At 48.9% G+C, this 21,614-nt stretch overlaps 2 protein-coding genes across 4 annotated transcripts in view; both read left to right on the top strand.

Moving 5' to 3' along the window:
- PLXNB1 (plexin B1) overlaps positions 1-7,253 on the top strand; it is a 142,972-nt gene extending 135,719 nt beyond the window's left edge. For both annotated transcript variants that reach the window (XM_060271238.2, XM_088662668.1), the window contains exons 38-39: positions 234-308; positions 1,195-7,253. In XM_060271238.2, coding sequence (XP_060127221.2) covers positions 234-308; positions 1,195-1,299 — 180 coding nt within the window. In that variant the 3' untranslated portion in view covers positions 1,300-7,253. The remainder of the gene's footprint in view (positions 1-233; positions 309-1,194) is intronic.
- A 1,304-nt stretch (positions 7,254-8,557) lies between these two features.
- LOC118080899 (ankyrin repeat and SOCS box protein 5) lies at positions 8,558-19,069 on the top strand. 2 transcript variants are annotated; one of them, XM_035106915.3, is made up of 5 exons: positions 8,558-8,684; positions 11,113-11,336; positions 12,378-12,571; positions 13,594-13,722; positions 16,544-19,069. In XM_035106915.3, the coding sequence occupies exons 2-5, from the start codon at positions 11,126-11,128 to the stop codon at positions 16,763-16,765; spliced, it is 756 nt and encodes a 251-aa protein (XP_034962806.3). In that variant the 5' UTR covers positions 8,558-8,684; positions 11,113-11,125; the 3' UTR covers positions 16,766-19,069. The 2 variants fall into 2 exon arrangements, with proteins under 2 accessions (XP_034962806.3, XP_034962805.3); XM_035106914.3 differs by lacking the exon at positions 8,558-8,684 and adding an exon at positions 8,869-9,165.
- The last annotated feature ends 2,545 nt before the right edge of the window (positions 19,070-21,614 follow it).

Here is a 21,614-nt window from a genome sequence, read left to right as displayed (position 1 = left end):
GGCTCTCAGAGCAGACAGAACTGGGCTAGGTGGACAAGTCATCTCTCCTAGTCCTATTTAAGGCATGTTCCATACATCCATTGAGAGTTCCCCGCCATGAAGTGACTTCACCATATTGCCAGCCCTGTTTGCAACTTGGGCCACCACAAAATCATTGAAAGTGACTCAAGGGGGGGGGGGACACAGGATGTTACTCTCTTGATGAGTGTTAACCTATCCTCTCTCGGTTACAGAATTACTCAGGTGACCTCAATTCCTTGGTGGCTCTGCATGAACTCTACAAGTACATCAACAAGTACTATGACCAGGTAAATGTGGCTCATTTTTAATGTGGTCCCCAAAACTTCCTTGTAGGGGAAAGGAACATTTTTCAGGCCGGGGGCCACATGCCCATGGTGGGTGGGGCCAGAGGCAAACGTGGGTGCAAATTTCACTTTGTACCACTTTGTACCATTTATATGACACTGTTTCTCAGTTCATTTTTCTGCTGTTGTTACTACTAACTCAGTGGCACAATGAACACACAACGAGGAAAATTGCAGACTGGGTGTAAATGAGCCCACTGCCCCCAAAGAAACTCTGTGGCTGCCCTGGAACTCGAAACTGCTCCCTCCACCAAAGGATTTGTTTTGGTGCTTGTCACTTGGCTGCTGAGAGGAGGCAGAAGTGGGGAGATAATTGAGAGCAGAGAGGAGAATGAATCAAGCTGACCCCAGACCTCAAAAAGGAAAGCATTCCTTAACCGGGGTGCCTCTACCAAAAAGGCCCTGCTCCTCCTGGATGCCAACAAGGAAGGCACCTAGAGCAGAGGCCCTCCAATAATAATAATAATAATAATAATAATAATAATAATAATAATAATAATAATTTATTATTTATACCCCGCCCATCTGGCTGGGTTTCCCCAGCCACTCTGGGCGGCTTCCAACAGAAAAATAAAACACAATAGTCTATTAAACATTAAAAGCCTCCCTGAACAGGGCTGCCTTCAGATGTCTTAAGGCCCGTGTAGGTTCGCATTGTAGCTTATTGATGGAGATTCTGACCTCTAGCAATCCATGCACCAACCCTTCAGAGGCCTCTCTAGGATGCAGAGCATCCGCTGCCCCACCACCAAACAAAACAAAAAAATCCGGCTCTAGAGGCGAAGGCGATCACTACCAGCTAACAGCTCCAGGTTTCCTCTCCCCGCAGATCATCACCGCCTTGGAGGAGGACCCGACGGCGCAGAAGATGCAGCTGGGCTACCGCCTGCAGCAGATTGCTGCCGCCGTAGAGAACAAAGTCACGGACTTGTGATGTGCACAAGGGGACAGTCAGCCAGGAGGGGGGAGGGGGCAGATGGCACCTGCTGCAGCCGGGACAAGGCACGCCACACCGACGACGTGGAAGGAGGGAGGAGCAGCAGCAGCAGACCAGGAAATGCCAAGCGCCGCGGAGGGCCGAGGGTGCCAGAGAACTTTATTCTTCTTTTTTCCTTTTTTTTTTTGCAACAATAATGATGATGGTAATGGACTTTAGGGGAGTGTCTCCCTCCTCAGAAGCTGTGGGCTTCTCCCATTCAGCTTGAGCCAGGAGGCCGGGAGTTACGGATGTGCCAAGAGGGTTAGAGACTAGTGTAGCCACGCAGGCGGCGATTTTTTTGCCTCAACGCCTGAAGCCAAGGCTCAGGCAGCAGCCTCTGGATTTGGGCGAGCTTCCTCCAGGCTCCCTTTCGCCCTGAGAGGAGAGAGCATCCTACTGCCTAAGCAATCAGAGAAGGGGGGGGAGCATCTCTTCAGCAGTGCCCTTCCCTGGCACATCAAAGCAGACTGGGACCAAGCGAAAGGGAAGAGGCTGAGGATGGAGGACAGAGGAGCCACCGCCGGGCTGGGAAAGGCCTGCCACTAGCTGGGACCCCGCCGAGATTCCTGGAACAGCGCCTGCCTTGCTCACTCACCCACACCTGGTTGGGAGGCCCTTGCCAAGCACAGAGCCTGTCCTGCTCCCCAGAAAGCACAAAGGAGACCTTGCTTCCCTCCGACTGCCTCGCCCCCTCCTGTTTGCTGCTGTTTGGGGGGAAACGGACCTCTGGATCGCACTGTAGAGCTGCAGAGAGGGGGAGCCTTTCCTCCCCTCTCCCGCTCCTCTTTTGAGTTAGCACTTCTCCTCAAGTAAACACCCTCTTTCCTCGTGTTCCTGTCTCTCTCACGCCATGGCTTTGCTCTGTCCAACGCCACACCCCCTTCCCCACGGGGGTCTTTCCTGGGTCTGCCAGAGGCAGCTCAGAATTTTTTCTGCACCAGTTGGCCGTGCCTCTGGCTTCCCCCAAGGCCCATTGTGACGGCTTTTGCTGTTTCTCTGCCTGCAGTTCGGTTGCCAATACTTCGCCGGATTCTCATTCTGTGTCTTTGAGAGCTGCTTGATCTGCAACAAAAGTTGCTAGGCGACCACTCCCGTCATCGTCCCTGACCATTGGCCATGCTGTCCTCGGGCTGATGGGAGTTGGGTCACTTCCAGACATTCTGTTTATTTACTTGGGATTTGTTTGCACAAAAAATGTGGGGAAGCTAGACAACCTCAGCTGTTTATTTAGCATTCCAATTTTTTTTTAATTTCACAATATCATACCACACTTCCCAGTGCATTTTCCTGTCACTTTCCCTATTACAAAAAAAAGAAGATTTGGGGGTGGGAATGAGGTTCTCCAGCAAGAGCTCCAAATCAGATTTATTTACCCAACATGAATTTGTCCATAAGTGATTGAATCTCACCCAGAGGTGTTAGTGGTCTGGGATGGTGTGAAGCGTCAAAGGCCTGTTACGATTTCTGCAGCAGGGTCTCTGTCTCCAGGGTCCTGAAGCCACAGGAAAGGGAAGTCTATTAGCTACTTGGAAGAAGTCTTCTCACCCTTCGTGCTGATTGGAGGGAAAGGAAGTGAGCCACCCATGGAGGATTGGCTCCCGGGGTCATTCTTTAGGAGCACTGAGAACACAAGCTGCTTCAGTTTCGGGAGAATCTCGTGCATGTTCCGTAATGTACAAATACAGCTTAAGTCGCTCCAGATACTGGAGCACTCCAAATGATTTGCCAGTGTACGAGCAAAGGAAACACATGGAGATCTGCCCTTATCATTGCAATGCACCCCTGATTATTAGTAGTATTGTATAATTATAAAGTTATGCAGCCTTCTTAGAAGGGAGCGTGCCAGTGCCTATGGTGAAGGGGCCCTACACTTCTGCATTTGCCACTGCACTGCTGATCCCGTCCCAAAATAGCAGCAGTCTGGAAGCGCCCTTGAACTCCAGCAACATCTGGAAGGTCGCAGGTTCCCACCGCCAACCTACAGGCATCAGCAGGAGGCAATATTTATCCCCTGCTGATTTAAGCTGCAAGCCCAGGTGGCTTGCGGCTTGACAGTAAGAGCTGTTCGGCAGTGGAATTTGCTACCAAGGAGTGTGGTGGAGTCTCCTTCTTTGGAGGTCTTTAAGCAGAGGCTTGACAGGCATATGTCAAGAATGCTTTGGTGGTGTTTCCTGCTTGGCAGGGGGTTGTACTGGATGGCCCTTGTGGTCTCTTCCAACTCTACGATTCTATGATTCTATGAGTTATTTCCCAGTCAGTTGACAACTCTACCTTACTTAGGTTAGCTGAAAAGGAACGATCACTTGAAGCGCTGTTGAATCATTCCATGTCATTCCTCACAGCGGGGAAAGAAACCCTGGATTGTGGTGGTTTCTTTCTCCCCTTTATTGCCTCTGCAGTTTTAGTTCGGCTTCTCCTTGTATGTTTGCAGCCCACACAAAACAGCATTAATGCCACAGTTTCGGGCGAGATCCAGCCACAGTAAACCGTTCCAAACTGCCGCTTTGCATCGTAGGCTCTGGCCCACTTCCTTGCAAGCCGTGGGGGAAGGATTTCCATCTCTTTACTTTGGCAGGGCTCCTGCTCCTTCAACAGCTGCGCAGTCAGGCAACGAAACAGAAGAGGTGGCATGTTTCCCTTGGATTAGGCTCTGTTGCAGATAGATGCCCAGCTTTTTTTAGTCCGGCTTCCTAGAACACTCCAGTGAGCTTTTATGGAGAGTTCTGTGCAATTTTAAAAGAATGCCTATGCCAGCATCAAAATAGGTCAACAAGAGCCATATGAGGCGAGTTGTGGGACATCCATGAATAGCATATATCTTCGACCCTTGTTGTAATTTAAAAGCAGGCGCAGAGTGGGAGGAGGAGTCAGCTTAAGAGTCGCAGTGCTTGTTCGCCTTTCTCAACTGTGCCATTTCCCTGATTTTAACCCCCCCCCCCAAAAAAAGCTGCTACTTGCCCTGTGGCAGGTAGACTTCCAGGTACCATACAGGTGGGCTTGCATATTTTAAGCTGCAGCAGGAACAAATCAAACACCAGCCTCGGGGAAGGGGATTTGAATTGAGGAAATGGCACAAGCACGAAAAGGCCAGCTCCCTCCCTCCCGTCTGTTAGCACCAAGGTCTGAATTCGAATCGCCTTTTTCTCCTCCCCGACTTTTTAAAATGCAGGCGAGTCTGTTCACGGATCTCCTTGCATCATGCCTTAAGAGATTCAAAGGCTGGTGCCACCTTGGTAGCACAGGTTTTAGGAAGAGCACCTTTTGCCAGCTCCGGCACCGCTGGCTCAGATCAGAGCCTAGCCATAACACTCTCCAGGTGCCTTAAGCCAGCCGCTTGAACTCCCAACGCTCCAGGAACGCCGATAATTGCACTGGTATGCCTTGCATAGCTGTTGTAAGGATTGCTGAGATTATGTGTGTCACACATTTCGGGAAAAGGCCGCATCGGCCTCCTCCAGTCTGATGCCCTCCAGATCCAGCCAACATGGCTGTCCAGCCATACATATTCCCACCTGTTATCTCAGTCTAGTCATTAATACCTCAGGTGAGAGCACAACCCTGCTTGGAAGCCATGCCCTTTGACCTGGAACAACCTCCCCCCAAATTTCAGGTAGCTCAGAGCGGGGCTGGTTTTACTCTGGGTAGGGAGCACATTGTACATGCTCAGCAGGCCTCTCTTGCTCCTTTTATTATTCCCCTGTTCCATGGTTAAAACCAGGCTCGTAACTTGGAGCCTTAGTCTTCAGCTCTGAATTTGTCCCGTAAAGATTTGTACCACGAAAAGTGTATATCGTGCACAGACAGATTATTGGGCGCCCATTTCCTTTTCCAGAATGGGGTGGCCTCTTGTCACCGCATTACGAGACAAAATTGCCATTACCTTCCAGCTGACTCTCGTCAACCTACAGCAACTTACCTCTTTAGCCCCGCTGCCCAAGGATAAGAATGTAAGAAAGAGCCAAAGGTTTGTTTACTCCAGTATACTTCTCTTCCCCCCCCCCCGCCCCAAAGTGCCCAACCAGGTGTCTCTGGAAGGCCACAAGCGAGACGCAAAGGGCAATATCCATTTCCCGTTGTTGCTCCCTAGCAGTTGCTAGAGAGACGCCTCTGAATCCAGGAGCTCCGTATTGTAATCCCTCCTATAATAAAACTGCAAAGCTAAGCAGGGTCCGGTATGGTTTCAAATTGGATGGGGAGACAACCACCCAATTGAGATTCCTGCATTGCAAGGGGTTGGGAGTGAAGGACCCTTTCCAACCCTATGATTCTAATCATGCCTAGGAGCTTGTGGTTCTTGAGAGAGGAAGGCAGCAGAGTCAGTTCTGGGTCAAGCCAAAAGCCCATCTAGTCTGTTCTCCGAGTGCCTGCGGACACGAATACACAAGCATTCTTCATGAACGGTATCCCAAGCGTGAAGAAGCACCTTGTTTTGTCCTGGATTGTCCAGGTTCTAGTACTTTCAATGCTCTCTTTCCAGGTTCTAGTATTAAGAGATGCTTTCCCCCACACCCTGTACCCTCTTGCGTACATCAGTCCTTTCCTCACCTCGGGATGCCTCCAATCCTGTGGGGTGCTCTGAGCAAAGTGAGAGGGGAGCATTGTTTGAGGTGGTGAGCCCTCTTAGGGGGTCCCAGCACCCACTGCCTTCTGTGGATGCTAAAAAGGCGTTTGGGTGCAGCAGTGGTAAATCTGGTGCTTACTCACAACCCCAGGGATCCTCCTCTAGTGGCAATGGCCATTCAGAGACTGAAAAGCGGCAGCTGTCCATTGTGGAAAGTGGTCCCTGCACAACTCGGCTTGCCCAGGGGAGCATGTCGTATATTTAGCACTATCTTAAGAAAGGTGGAGCTCCTCTGCCTCTCGGCTCCTTGACCCGTCTCGTGTCCTGTAGCCCACCCTTCCTGTGCCACGCACGAGAGTCACGTGTGCTCTTGCAACAAGCAGAAGGGAAACAGAATGCCAACTTCTTCTTTTAACTGTCTCTGTTGTGGTGTGTTTTTGACACCAGCCCAGTCTCTGCAAGCGCTGGTAGGTGACCGAGCTTCTTGGACATTTCCTCAGGTTATATGTCTTGGCAGCTCGGCCCCCCCAAGAGATTTCCATTGCAGCGTAAACAGCGGTAGGAACTTCTACAAGGGGGGAATAAATTCTGTAGGAAGAAACTGCTCTTGGCCCCTGCCACAGCTCAGTGACGGAGCACCTGCTTTGCATGCAGAAGGGTTTGATCCCCGGCATCTCCAGGTAGGCCTGAGAAAATGCCTGCCTGAAATCCTGGGCAGCCACTGCCAGTCAGTGTAGAGTCTATTGCCTGCACTGTAGACCAGGCATCCCCATCCTTTGGCCCTCCAGATGTTTTGGACTACAATCCCCATCATCCCTGACCACTGTTCCTGTTAGCTAGGGATCATGGGAGTTGTAGGCCAAAACATCTGGAGGGCTGCAGGTTGGGGATGCCTGCTGTAGACAATGCTGAGCTAGATGGAGCAATGGCCTGACTCAGTGTAAGGTAGCTTCTTTTTGGGCAAGGGCTGCCGGAGGTGGGTGGGTTGGACTCTGCCTGTGTTTCTTTTCTAGTCTCTTGCATCCCTGGTGCTCAGCATCTCACTTTCCCTTTTTTTTCTCCCATTCTGGCCCAGCTCCGTAAATGCACTCTCTCGCTCTCTCAACTGATTAATAATAATAATAAATTCTCCAATCTGGAAAGCTTGATGGACAAACCAGCCAGCCTGATTTTGTTGTTGTTCCATAGTATAATAATGTTATTGTAGATACTGTTCCGAGCAAAGTAGGAGTTTTATCATCAAATGAGAAGTTTTGTCTGTAAATAATCAGTTTAGATCCCAGATGACTTTATTACAGAGCAAAATTCTTACACGGTAATTCAATAAACTTTAATATACAACACAGAAGAAGGCTCGAGTTTCCAGTTCCTTAATGATGTGGGAGGTCTGATTGCCTTTTTTTAAAAAAAAATTGGCGCTGCTCCTGTGCTTTTAACAGAAGGATACATAAATTTAGAAACTGCATTTTTCCTAGACTGTATATTCTGCTGCGGAAAACCTCACCAGCTTAATTTCTGTGCCACACTACTGTTAAAAAAGCAGAGGATCAAAGCTGTGTGTGTGTGTGTGTGTGTGAACAAACCTTATTGTGGGAGGCCACCAGCCAAGATGTGGGCCTGGAAAAACTCATCACTTAACTGGTACTATTAAGAACAGAAGAGCCCTACTTAGCCTGCTGTTCTCTTAGCAGCTAACCGGATGCCTGTGAGAAGCCAGCACGCAGGACCCGAACTCACAACCACCACTCTTCCCACCTGCGATTCCTAGCAATTGGTATTGAGAGGACGACCATCTCCCAGCAGTGCCAGCATGGCCAACTTGGATGGCTTTTTAGAGAGAGTTAGACACATGTATTGAGGATAAGGCTATCAAGGACTACTGGCCATGTAATTACACTGGTGAAAGCAGATGGACTTCAGGGAATCCTAGATCCTAGGCATCTGGCAGGCCTATGTGAGAAGAGGCTGCTGGACTTTAGAAGGGCCATTGGGCTAATCCAGCAAGGTTTTTATGATGCTCTCACATGCGGTGACGTGGTATGTTGGCCAAGGGGCTGGGAGAGACCAGGGTTCAAATCCCCACTCGGCCATGTGGATCACTGGGTGACCTAACCTACCTCACAGGGTTGTTGTGGGGTATTAAATGAGATCACACGTCAAATTCCCCTCAAAAAAAGAGGACATCATGGGGGGCAGGCTTTTGTCACACTCAGTTAATTGAGTATTTTTATTTTATTTTTTAATAAACTTTATTAAATTCTCAGAATTTACAAAGAACAAATAAAAAGAATAATTTGATCCTCAACTACATATTCTAAGGTAAAAATAGGTGTTACAATATACATGGTAGAAGTATTTAAAGATATAAGGTAAACAGAATAACATAAGAAAGGGGGGGAACCAAAACAAAACGACAAAAACTAGGAAAGAAATATTTTTCTAAGACAAAACATTATTCAGGAACATTATTCAAACCAATACTTGGAATATTCTGTACACAAAGTCCTTCCAGCTGGTTTTTTTTGTTTTGTTTTTTTTGAGTCCCTGGTTTGACTCCCTCGTGAGTTACAGAAGTTGACTTCCTCTCTCCGCGGTTTGGACTCGACCATTACAATTAAATAATCTGTGTTTTATTGTTTATCCAAACAATAGGAATAATTTACCCCCCTTTTTTTCTGTGAAATTAATCCAAACACAGCCAAGTGTTTTTATTGGAACCGCATTTATTTAGGTAATTTTGGAAGCATTCCCATTCTTCTTTGACCTTATCTACCAAGCGGTAAGTATTTTTAATGCTTTCCCATGATTTTTGAGGATTTGACTATGCCCATGATTACCACGGTGTTGTTACACGGCATTAAAAACGAATTTAAAATGAAGGGGTGTGTGGATTGAAGAGTCCTCTTCCCACGCGCCGGCGACACACCCCGGGGTTCCCTGCGTGGTTTATTACAGGCTTCTCCGCCTCGAGGCTCCGCTCGCCTCTCGCTGCGGCTTCGCACTGCAGAGGAAGCGGCGCCCGGGCGGGCGGCTCCCTCCTTCTCTCCGCGCGGCAGCCATTGCAGGCGGCGCCTCCTCCTCCTCCCTCGGGGCGAGACGGGGAGGGAGCTCGGAGGCTCGGCCGCCTTTCCCCCGGGGCCTTGAGGAAAGCCCTGGGAAGCGGCCTCCCCGGAGCCTCGCGAGGCAGAACAGCTCCCGCCGCTCGCTCCGAGATGGCCGGCCGCGTCTCTCCGAGCCGGCGCCGGGCGTAGCGCGGCCGGGTAAGCGCGCCGAAACGGGGAGGGGGGGGTATTTGGGGAGCCGCCGCAGCGGGGAGATGCCGGCCACCCCCCCCCCGACCACGACCCATCTTGGCGTTCAAGGGAGCAATGCATGGCGGGGGGGGGCGGTGTCGAAGCGGATTTTAATCCGGATCCGCGCGCCGCGCCGGATACGGGGAGGGAATGTTTCGGTCCAGCGAGCCAGGCGTCGGTTCAGCGGGAGCCTCTCGTTCTGCAACTGGGACAACAGAGACGTCTCTTGCCGGCCCTGATCAGTTTCCCCCTGTCCTCCCTGCGGAAAGTTTGGGAGGTCCTTCCCCCGAGCTCCGATGGGTGCGTGGTCTGGTACCGTAGTAGTAATGGGTCGGTTAGGGCCGCTGCACTCCGCACATGCTCAGAAGTGCGCTCGACACCCAAGGCTGAGCGCGGGTCTTAAGCTCCAGCACCCCTGAGCTCGTTTCTCTGACTCTTTGGAGCCTTGTGCTTCTGGTGCAAGAGGCTTGAGCTGAGTTAAGGTATAGGTGCCAACTCCCCCTGGGTTCCCAAGCACCAGTGTCGGATTTACTAAACAAACTATAGCTTAGGGGCCCCCTCTCTTGGGGCCACCAAAAATTTTCACTATTAATATATTTATTCTTAATTGTATTTCAGTTCAAAATTTACTTTGATAAAATACATATTTTGTTATGTGCAAATGGCTTTAGATACCTATTAGGTCCATAAATTACCATATCGCATATATTCAACACACACAAAAAGCAACAATTTGTTGCTGGACATATAAAGGGCCCCATTACGGTACCTTCAGTAGGGCCTCATCAAACCTCACTCTGGCCCTACCAAGCACCCACAACATTCCCCATGAAAGGGCCGGGCACCCACAAATTTTGGTGCCAGGGCCATGCACACTGCATGGCACCCACAGTGGGGGGGGGGGCCAAGCTGGCACTCTTGGGTATGGGGCAGGCCGTGTTCCTAGTGGTAGTGGGATTGACAGATGACCACAGGGGTGCCAACTTGAATAAAATATGGGGGGAGGGAGGTAAGCCCCACCCTGCATAATTGATCACATGATGGGGCACACCCACACGATTTGAACGGCAATGCCCATCAACTTGGAGGAGGCAAATTTTATTGGGGTGGGAAGAAGGATGGCTATGTCAGGGACGCTTTAGCTGAGATTCCTGCGTTGCAGGGGGTTGGACTAGATGACTCTTGGGGTCCCTTCAAACTCTACGATTCTATGAAGGGACCTTGGCCCCTTGGGGTTGGCTCCTATGGATGACCGTGTCTGCCCCCCTGTGTCCCTGAGAAGCTGTGGTATGGCTGAAGTGGGGAAAGAGAGAGGGGGGGAACATGGCAGGGAGGAACCCTGTACATGGCTAGGAGCACTTTTGCCAATTGCTACAATGGGCAGAAAAACCATAAAGTGGTCCGACAAGACCCTCAGCAGTTTCAAAGTAGTCCTGGGAAACCACTGTGGTAGAGAGAATCTGGCCAGTGGGTCTCATGTGACACCTAAGGGTGCTTAACCTTATCACCAACCTGAAGCTCAATGCACACACACACACACACCCCAGTCCATACAGGGGACGCGGGTGGCGTTGGAGTTTAAACCACTGCCAATCGGAAGGTTGGCGGTTCGAATCCCCGCAACGGGGTGAGCTCCCATTGCTCTGTCCCAGTTTCTGCCCACCTAGCAGTTCGAAAGCACACCAGTGCAAGTAGATAAATAGGTACTGCTGTGACGGGAAGATAAACAGCGTTTATGTGTGCTCTGGCTTTCATCACGGTGTCCCGTTATGCCAGAACAGTTTAGTCATGCTGTCCCCACATGACCCGGAAAGCTGTCTGTGGACAAACGCTGGCTCCCTCGGCCTGAAAGCAAGACGAGCGCCGCAACCCCATAGTCGCCTTTGACCAGGGGTCCTTTACCTTACCATACAGGGGAAACCTTTGCATGTGGACAGAGGGAGGACGGACAGAGATGGGCTTCTACATCAGCTCCCTCTCCCGAGCACCCTATGGCAATGGGGCCCCGCCAGAGTCCTCACGCCCCGCTGCCAAGCGCTACCAGGCGGCGCCCAGCTACAACTACAGGTGGACAGAGCTGCACTACGAGGCCAGCCGTGGCAACGTGGAGAAGCTGAAGGAACTCCTGCTGACCTCAAGTGTGTGTCCTATATCATGTTTCCAGGTTGCACACGGGGCTAAAAATGGAACAAACCCGACTTTGGGAAGGAGAGGCGCCTGGGTGGTTTATTATTAAAACCCCATAACATAAAATAAAAAATTCTGTGCACAGGCAATCCAAATGCTGTACCACACCCAAAAAAAAGAGGGACCGGGAGCAAGGGGGTGGTTGTATTCCACTCCTAATCCAGGCCATTATGTATGGCACGGAGAAAGCCAGAGAAAAGTTGTCCTCCCTCTCTCCTAACACTGGAAACTCGTGAAGCTGAATGTTGGAAGATTTGGGATGAATAAAAGAATGCCCTTCCACAGTTAAACTGTGGAACTCACTGCCCCAGGAGGCTGCGATGGCCACCGACTTGGGGGGCTTTAAAAGAGAACTAGACGAAAATCACAGAGGAGAGGGCTATCGAGGACAACTGGCCGCAATGGCTAGACTCTACCTCCGCAGCGATGCTTCCGGGTACCAGTTGCTGGAAACCACAGGTGGGGAGAAGGCTCTTGTGTTTGGGTCCTGCTTGGGCCTCAGCCCAGTGTACCTGAAGGAGCGTCTCCACTCCCATTGTTCTGCCCGGACATTGAGGTCCAGCGCCGAGGGCCTCCTGGCGGTTCCCTCATGGCGAGAAGTGAGGTTACAGGGAACCAGGCAGAGGGCCTTCTCGGTAGTGGCGCCCGTCCTGTGGAATGCCCTCCCATCAGATGTCAAGGAAATAAACAACTGTCTGGCATTTAGAAGACATCTGAAGGCAGCCCTGTTTAGGGAAGATTTTAATGTGTGACATTTTAATGTATTTTTAATCTTTGTTGGAAGCAGCCCAGAGTGGCTGGGGAAACCCAGCCAGATTTTGGGGGGGGGGTACAAATAATAAATTATTATTATTATATTTGGGGGCATCTGTCAGAACAAGATGCTGGACTAGATGGGCCACTGGCCCGATCCGGCTGGCTTTTCTTAAGTTCTCGGTTTGTTTCTGTGCTGCACTGTTTTTGGGAAGGTGCTCATTGCCCTTTGGTTTCAGGCAGGGAGCTGGTGGACAGGAAAGATTATTACGGCAAGACGGCCCTCTACTGGGCTGCCTACAAGGGGCAGAGGCATTCGGTGGAGCTGCTCTTGCAGCATGGCGCCAACGTCAACACCTGCTGCAAACACGGGGGGACCCCTCTCCACGCAGCCGTCGGCCTCTTCCCCGACTGCACCCTGCTGCTGATCCAGGTAACATCGTCAAAGGCCTTATCATCCTTATCATCCTTATCATCGTCCAGGGGTTAAACATCTCCCTTGCATGCAGAAGGTTCCAGGTTCAATCCCGGCATCTCTTAAGGTGGGGCGGGAGAACCTCCTTATCTGGTGCTGCTGCCAGCCAGTGCTGGTGACGCTGAGGGCCAATGGTGTAAGGCAAATTTCTCTGCTCCTAATCCACATCCCCACTGCTTGGATCCAGAGGGGCATGGTGGCCTGTTGATAATAATAATAATAGTTAATTATTTGTGTATCGGTTGTGGTTTGACTTCATTTAATTATTCAGAAGTTTCTCTGCACAAGAGAAATAATTTCATTATTTTGAAAAAAAAATTATTTTATGTTCAAACATAAAATACCATCATAAAATAAAGAATTCTCTAACTTCCTTCCTTCCCTCCGTGGAGTCCGCAGATAGTCACTTTCTGTTGCGTATCATATCGTCATCTGTCTATCCAATATACTCAATATTAAGTGAAGTGTTGCTGCCGTCCTGCTAATATTTTTAACTGTTTACAGTGTTCTCTCAGATATAAGCTACAAATTCCCCCCAGTCTTTATTGACATTTTTATCACCCTGGTTTCTGATTTCCCCAGTCATTTTAGCCATTTCGGCATAGTCCATCAGTTTTGTTATCCATTCCTCTCTTGTACTGTATAGGGATCTTCTCCTTCTGCTTTTTTTTGCTCCCTTGGTATTTTTTTGCTCCGTGAGGCATTTCAAGGCAGCTTCCTGCATTCCTAGCTGCCATTCCTGAGGGTGGCAGGAGGAAGGGAGGGCAAATTCAATCACTGCAGGACATTATTTACACAGAAGCTGTTCTGTTTGGCCTGTGGTGGGTGGAGAGGGAATCAGGTATCTGTTGCATCCAATTTGGCCCTAACGATGCCCAGAATGGACTTCTGGACTTTGCTCACACCATATGGCTTCAGCAAGCCAGGACTTGGGGTGGGGGTGAGGCCTGTGGTGTTAATGAGTTGTTGTTTCTCCTCAGCACGGCGCAGATGTGAATCTGAAGGACAACTGGGGGGTGACCCCCATGTACCTGGCTGCATGCAGTGGACAGACAGAGTGCATCCGGTTGCTGGTGCAGGCTGGGGCCTGCATCTGCTACAGAAACAAGGTAGCCCATTACAAAAGACTCTGGGAATTTCCAGGGAGGCAGGAGAGGATATATTGTTTATTAATATCCTTCCTAACTTGCGCTAGCAAGTTCCTTTACTTAGTAGAGTTTCACATTCCCCTTTTAAACGCACAGCGGGTAGTTGGTTGCAGGCTTGTGTAAGCCTCTCACTATTGGGTTCCTGGTAAGTTCCCTTATATCCCTCTTAAATGAACGAACACGCCGCAATCTTGTGTAAAGTATGTAAAAGTAGTTTACTCACATTCTGTTCACAGTTGGATCCCTGAAGGCAGACTTAGTTACAAAGTACAGTATATACATGTGGAGCTATCCCATATGGGGATAATCCCAGTTTCCTTTGTTGGCTGGAAGCCAACAGAGCATCTCTAGCTAAAAGCTGCTCCAACAACGGTGGAAGTCAAAAAAAGAGAGAGTGCTGAGTGCCTTGTCCTTTTTGTTACCTGGAAAGGTAAGGTCACGCCCACCTCGAGTCACATGCAAAGGAAGTATGTCCCAGCCAGGAGGAAACAGGAATTTTTCGACTGGCTGGACCAAACATTCCCCTGCATGTCCACTCTAGGAAAACAAGGAATGTTGTACTTGACTGCTACTTACGTATCACATCCCACAAAGACCAGCGTAGGGATTCCCCGAAAATGGTCTTCCCATACATAGGGAGTTGCCCGCTAGGGCCGCCCAACTTTTCATACCAAGTGGGCTGCAAGAGTCCTACGAAGCAGACCACACGCCAAGTTCAGTTTCTGTATCACAAATTAAAGCGGTCGCAACATATTGTAAAATCATAGAATCATATATATATATGCATTTCAAAATGTTCATTTCAACAACCTTAAATCAATGGCCTCCCTTCTTCTTCCGCGGTTCATTTTGCATACCATACATCCCTGCAAGTTTTACATGAACTACCGTAAACCATTCAGTAATCCATTGTTACATACATCAAAACTTATTTACACTGTTGAATTCATCTTTATGCTACCAGCGTTTTTAAATGTACACAATTTTCACTCATATATTCAGTAAACATTTCCCAGTCTTCTTTAAATGTGCATTCACCTTGTTCTCATATTCTATATGTTAACTCTGCAAGCTGCACGTATTCCATCAGTTTAAGTTGCTATACTTCTTTGGTTGGGACCTCGCTCATTTTCCATTTTTATAGAGTTGGAAGGGAACCCAAGGGTCATCTAGCCCAACCCCCTGCAATGCAGGAATCTCGGCGAAAGAATCCACGACAGTCAGCCATCCAGTAGTATTATTTGATATATACAATTAATATAAATATATAGAATCAAATCCACAATAGATTAAATATATTTAATTATTCAGCAAATTTGATACACAAACAGATTCATGCATTTCGATAACAGTGCATGGCACAAACATATGTTTTTAAAGCTTTAAGGTGTTTTCTCTTGATTGTTGCTGAGCGCTGCCAAAAAATGGCTTTTGATGCTGCATGTGGCCTGTGGGCTGCAGGCTGGCTCATCTAACTCAATATTGCCCACTCTGGCTGGCAGCAGCTCTATAGAGCTGTTCTCAGTGTTCTCTCCCAACCCTACCTAGAGATTACAGAGTCACAATAAAGTCCTCTTCAGTACTTTTCCCAGCAATGATAAATATTTTAATTGTAATAGATGATAGCAAATAATAATAATGTTGTTTTTTAGTCATTTAGTCGTGTCCGACTCTTCGTGACCCCATGGACCATAGCACGCCAGGCACTCCTGTCTTCCACTGCCTCCCGCAGTTCGATCAAACGCATGTTCGTAGCTTCGAGAACACTGTCCAACCATCTCGTCCTCTGTTGTCCCCTTCTCCTAGTGCCCTCAATCTTTCCCAACATCAGGGTCTTTTCCAGGGAGTCTTCTCTTCTCATGAGGTGGCCAAAGTATTGGAGCCTCAGCTTCACGATCTGTCCTTCCAGTGAGCACTCATTCCTTCAGAATGGATAGGTTTGATCTTCTTGCAGTCCATGGGACTCTCCAGAGTCTCCTCGAGCACCAGAATTCAAAAGCATCAATTCTTCGGCGATCAGCCGATCAATTGATCCCCTTCATGGATCAATGCCTTGTCGTGGCGAAGGGGCTTGGATAACTCAGAGAAGCTATGAGCTATGCCATGCAGGGCCACCCAAGATGGACAGGTCATAGTGGAGAGTTTTGACTAAACGTGATCCACCTGGAGAAGGAACTGGCAAGCCACTCCAGTATCCCTGCCAAGAAAACTCCATGGACAAAGACAACAGGCATATAAAATATAATAATAATAATAATAATAATAATAATAATAATAATAATAATAATAATAATTATATCTAATTCCAAGGTGGCAAAGTTCCTCTGTGTCCCAGATTAGCTTCACTGCTACCCTGCCATTCTTCCATCTGATCTCTCGCCACCCAAACCGAAGAATTGCCTCGAGTGCCAGCCCAACTCAGAGTAGACCCTTTGGCGTTAAGGAACAGGGCTAACTCACGTACACTAATTTCAGTGCGCCTTCTCCAAGTAGGACTTTGGGAGCGCAACCCGAAATGCTTCTTCAAGAAAGAAGATTCCACCTAAACATTAGGAAGAACTTCCTGACAGTAAGAGCTGTTCGGCAGTGGAATATGCTGCCAAGGAGTGTGGTGGAGTCTCCTTCTTTGGAGGTCTTTAAGCAGAGGCTTGACAGGCATATGTCAAGAATGCTTTGATGGTGTTTCCTGCTTGGCAGGGGGTTGGACTGGATGGCCCTTGTGGTCTCTTCCAACTCTATGATTCTATGATTCTATGCTGTTTTTTCTCTTTCCCGGCTGCAGAAAACGGGAGCCCCTCCCAAGCGCCTCGTCTCGCAGCCGGCGTTGATGTCCTGGATGGATTCCTGCCGCCAGCAGCCCCTTTCCCTCAAGCACCTCAGCCGCCTGTCCATCCGGACTGCCCTGGGCCACAGGAGGCTCCAAGCCATCGGGGACTTCAACCTTCCTCCTCTGCTGAAGCAATACCTTATGTTTGAAGACCTGGCTCTGCTCGACGGGTTGTAGCCCAGCGAGGCGCAGAATCGGCCCCTCCTGGCTGGCACTGCTTCTGCGCTGCGAGAGGGCCTGGCGGCGCCTTTTCCTTGCCCAGCATATGTCACCTTTGTCTTTCGACTGGGGTGCCGGCGGCGTCATCTCACGCAGGAGTCGGGCTCTCCAAGAAGGAGACGAGGGGCTGAGATCATGTCAACTTTTTTTAGCTGAGGAGGGAAAGGCGAGCGAAGGGAACATGCTAGAAAGGCACATAAAGCAATGCATAGCGCAGATAAAGAGAACAAAGACGTTTTTTCCTCCCGCAAGGGCTGGGTCGTACAAGGAAGCTCAGTGCTGGGAGACTCCTTCGCATGGCGCATTGATAAAATGAGGGGATTTGCTGCCAGAAGGTGCTGCGACCATCACCAAACTGGGTGGCTATGAGAGGGGTACGGAGGGTAACGTTGTCAATGATCACGTGGGATCAGAGGCACGATTTCTCCAAATAGTGGGAGGATGTGTGTTGTGCTCATGCCCTACTTGCAAACTTCCCGGGGGAAACTAGTTGGTCACTTTCTGAAAGCGGTTGTTCGCCTAGATGGGTTTGATGTGGGGTGTGGGTGTGTGGTGTCTTATGGTCTTGCGAATCACCTCCTTCCTTATTGGCCGCCCTTCGTCTCTTCTGCTTGTCATCTTGGCATTTGGGTGGCCGAATTGCCTTCCTGGATTCTCTGTTCCTGACCAAACCTGATATTGCTGGGAAGCTTGTAAACTGGGGGGCGAGGGGGGGGAGCTTTTTTTGGCACAGTAAGTAGGCCAGATCTTTTATCTCTCTGCATCCCAACGTTGACAGGTAGACGAGGCCAGCTGCCTGTCAGCCATCATGATGACCACCTGTCAAATGTTGACCTACCTGGGGTGGCGATGGAGTAGTCCGATTCAAAGCGGCACCAAGCAGGATTGAACTCTCTGCTCGCCAGCTGATGAGCAGCGGGTCCAATCCTGCGCTCTAGTGAAGCGGCACCCAGCAGGACTCAACCCTACTCCCCTGCCTATCAGGTGGTGTCATCCGGTGACATCAGCTGACATGGTTGTGGGGAAATGGCCTTGTGGGGCTAATTGAACCCTTGGCTGTCCATGGGGGCAGAGGTTCCTTACCCCTGTCGTAAGGAGAACTTGAAGGTGATGCCTTACCTTCTCCTGCTGCTTGCCCCTGTTATCTCTAGCTGACTCCACATGCATTTTAGCGCAAGGGAAAATCAGGCTTCAAGCATGCAGGGCCTACTTTAAGAACAATACAAACCAGATCCACAAACCAGAGCCAGGTGTGAAAAGACACACTGTTAGCATTAAATAATTTGTTTCAAGTACCACAGAACTGAACTGGGTTCATAGTCCTTCCATACAAACAAACAAACAAAAACCACAAATAAAGCAAAGCTACTCCTTTGCCCCCTCCCTCACCCCCACCGTTAATCAGCGGGGGAATAAGAAATTATTGTAAGAAATCTCCCAGAGATCTTCTGGTCCAGGATAGTAAGAAGTGTTAACTTGGAAATTTTCCAGCCATTTCCATAGGATAACTTAATCCAATAAACTACCGTCATCCTATTATTTACTAAAATCTAACATGGGTGGATTAGCTTTGGCTCGTAACCAAGAGGAAGGCATACCATATGGTATCTGTAATGTCCTCGGATCTGTACTTGAATTTAGACACCCAATTCTCTATTCCCCCTAAGATGAGAAGATGTACGTTGCTGGGCTTTCTTCAGTTCATCCTCTCCAGTGTGCAGTTTTCGGAAGAGGGGTTGGTGGTCACGTCCCAGTTCGGGAAGAACTTAAGAAACTCTTCCACTTATACCACCAGAGTGGAGAAGCAACCATATAATCCATTACATTTGCTCCTTTGTAAGAAAAGTGAATTCTCCCTTCTCATTGCCTCATTGCCATTCAACATACGAAGATTAGCTTTGACTAATAAACCGACCAGAACCTCTCAGGACTTGGATTTTGGAGTCCCTGGAATTCCTGATCACTCCAGTTTAAATGTTCACTTCTTTCCCCACCAATTCTGGCATTAAAATCCTCTGTAAAGCGCTAGGGTTCCTAGGAACTTCTTGCCCCAATCACTCCCAAAAAATTCCCCACGTTCAGCGATATGTCCCAATCGGCAAAGGGCGACGAAGTTGGGTGTGATATGCGCCTTGATTACAAGAAAAGCTATAATTTGATACCTTAACTGTCCGAACTACTGCATAACTATCCACTTTCCCAAGCTCCAAGATTCTTGTTCTAATTGATGTTGAGATTAATAAAGCTAATTCATCACTGGGATGATGACCTCTCTCTTTTTTCTTTCTTGACCCTGCCAGCACTGAAACGGTCTTTTATCTGGAGTAATCAGTTTGTATCTCAGCAGCTTGAACCTCCTTTTTCTTTTCACCTGTTCCTTTTGCTTGTATGTTGGCATCCGTCTGTCTCTGGATCCGTCCATTAAGGCAAACTACGCAGTTGCCTAGGGCGCAAAAATGGAGGGGGCGCTGGCACGATGGGGGAGCACTGCTGGCTTTGCAGGACTCGCTCTGCCGCTGCGCCCCAACACCGGTGCAGCCCAGGGGTGCCCAGAGTGCCGAGGGCAGCAGCATGTGGAGGACATATGGGGCGAGAGCAGCCCCTTCCCGCGGCGCGCGCCAGAGCCGGGCTTTCGGCTCCAGGCGCCGGCACCGTGCTCTACTTCTTGGGCAGGCAGGAGCAGCTGCTGTTGTGCCCATGGCTGAAGCCCAAGGGTGGCCAGAGCAACCCAGCTGTCAACGTCGCAGGTAAGCGGGAGGGGCGCTGGGAAGGGAAGGGGGTGAAGGCTGGGCCAGGTCTGCAGGGAGGAGGCAGACGCCGGGGGTGCACCAGAAGGTGATCTCGCCTAGGGCGCAAAAACCCCTAGCACCAGCCCTGAATGTGCTTTGGGGGTGAGGTCAAGATGTTGGAAAGTTGCAGCGCCTGTTGTGGCTGTAGAGACCGAAGTGGGAGAGACATGTTTTGTTTCAGCTGGGGCAGATGAAGGCATCCAGTTTTCCTGTTGAAACAAAAAATAAAAAACAATTCCTTCCAGTAGCACCTTAGAGACCAACTAAGTTTGTCTTTGGTATAAGCTTTCGTGTGCATGCACACTTCTTCAGATACACTGAAACAGAAACAGTTTTCCTGCTGTTTCAGGTACACCATGGCATTTCTTCTCTCTGTGCTCCTCCCAGACGTCATTTCTCCTTCGGTCACTGCTATGGATATACGACTTATCTGTCTGTCTCCATGATAATACCTTAATTTGATCTTCTCTTAGCCTCATCTGCTGTCGAAGGTGTGTGTGTAACGCACATCGCAGTTTAAAAACTTTTATATCAAAGGCTTACCACAACTGTTGCTGGGTTGTTGTTTTTTGGTATTTGTTTTTCCCTGAGTTACTACTGTGTGCACGGAATTTTAAATTTTGCTACATTGCTGCTTTTATGTTCACTTCGTTCATCTACTCTTCTTCTTTGGCAATCACTCATAGTCAAGTAAGATTGTCTTCCATAAACACGGTTTTAACAATGGGTCCGTAAGTGACTGTGGAGGCCAATTCTGGATCCACATGTCCTTCCACAGTGGGGACATTGGTTTCCCGGCGGGAATTGATCATGGTGTGGATTTACCAAGCGTGCCTTCCTCTTAGCACATTCTCCCTTTCGTCCTGAGTTTGTGCTTCTTCAAAGCCCATGACACCTTTGGTAAAGGCTGTTCTCCAATTGGAGCAGTCACAGGCCAGAGTTTCCCAGATGTCGGTGTTTATGCTATAAAAAAAATCAATTTGCCTTGAGAGAGTCTTTAAACCTCTTTTGTTGACCACCAGCATTACTACGCTACTACCGTATCAAGCCACAATAACCAAAGCTTTTGGGGCTATTAACCGTTAAACTAGCCTGGGAAAATGAAAAGGTCTGAAAGGCCACAGTGTGATGGATTGGCAGGTGAGCCTCTCTTAAGAAGGCATTCCACAAGCAGGGGACCACAATGAAAACTAGTGGCTAAGAGACTGAGCTACAAATCAGGAAGACTCATTTGAACCGTGCCTCTTCCATGCTAGGTTGGATTAGAATCTGTCACAGAAGACAAGCATGCTGCCTTGTCTGAAGCAAGGTTTCATTAAACAACACAATGGAGTGGCCCTTTTTTGATGGGGGGATTAGTAATCATTTGACTACCTAGATTGCGGTGGGGAATTATTTTCAGTCTCAGGGCCACGTTCTTACCTTTGAACTTGATGAACATGCTAACGCAGGGGGTCCCAAAATTAAGGCCCGGGGGCCGGATGCGGCCCAATCGCCTTCTAAATCCGGCCCGCGGATGGTCCAGGAATCAGCATGTTTTTACATGAGTAGAATGTGTCCTTTTATTTAAAGTGCATCTCTGGGTTATTTGTGGGGCATAGGAATTCGTTCATATTTCCCCCCCCAAAAAAATATAGTCTGGCCCCCCACAAGGTCTGAGGGACAGTGGACCAGCCCCCTGCTGAAAATGTTTGCTGACCCCCTGTGCTAACCACCTGAATTTTTAAAAGAAATGGTTTTTTAAAGAAAAAATTAAAATCAGCATTGGATTTTAAGCCGGTTTTGGTGGTTGTCATTAGAAGGATGAAAGTAAGAGCAAGGAAGAGTCCTCCCTGCAGCAGAAAAAACATGGAGCGGCTTCTTTTAGTAGGCATGTCTGAATGCACCCTCAGAGTTCACAAGCGCAGTTGCTGAGACCGTTCCTTTTTTTAAAAAAAAAAACCCACTGCCTTGACATCACTGATTTGCCATCAGAGTTAATGGTTGTCTAGGTTCTTAATTTTCAAGGCAGAAGTGTC

The sequence above is a fragment of the Zootoca vivipara genome, chromosome 2 (genome assembly GCF_965207765.1).
Source record: "Zootoca vivipara chromosome 2, rZooViv2.hap1.1, whole genome shotgun sequence".
NCBI classification, from domain to species: Eukaryota; Metazoa; Chordata; class Lepidosauria; order Squamata; family Lacertidae; genus Zootoca; species Zootoca vivipara.
The sequence above is the reverse complement of the archived record's forward strand: the minus strand, read 5'-3'. Positions and strand labels throughout refer to the sequence as shown.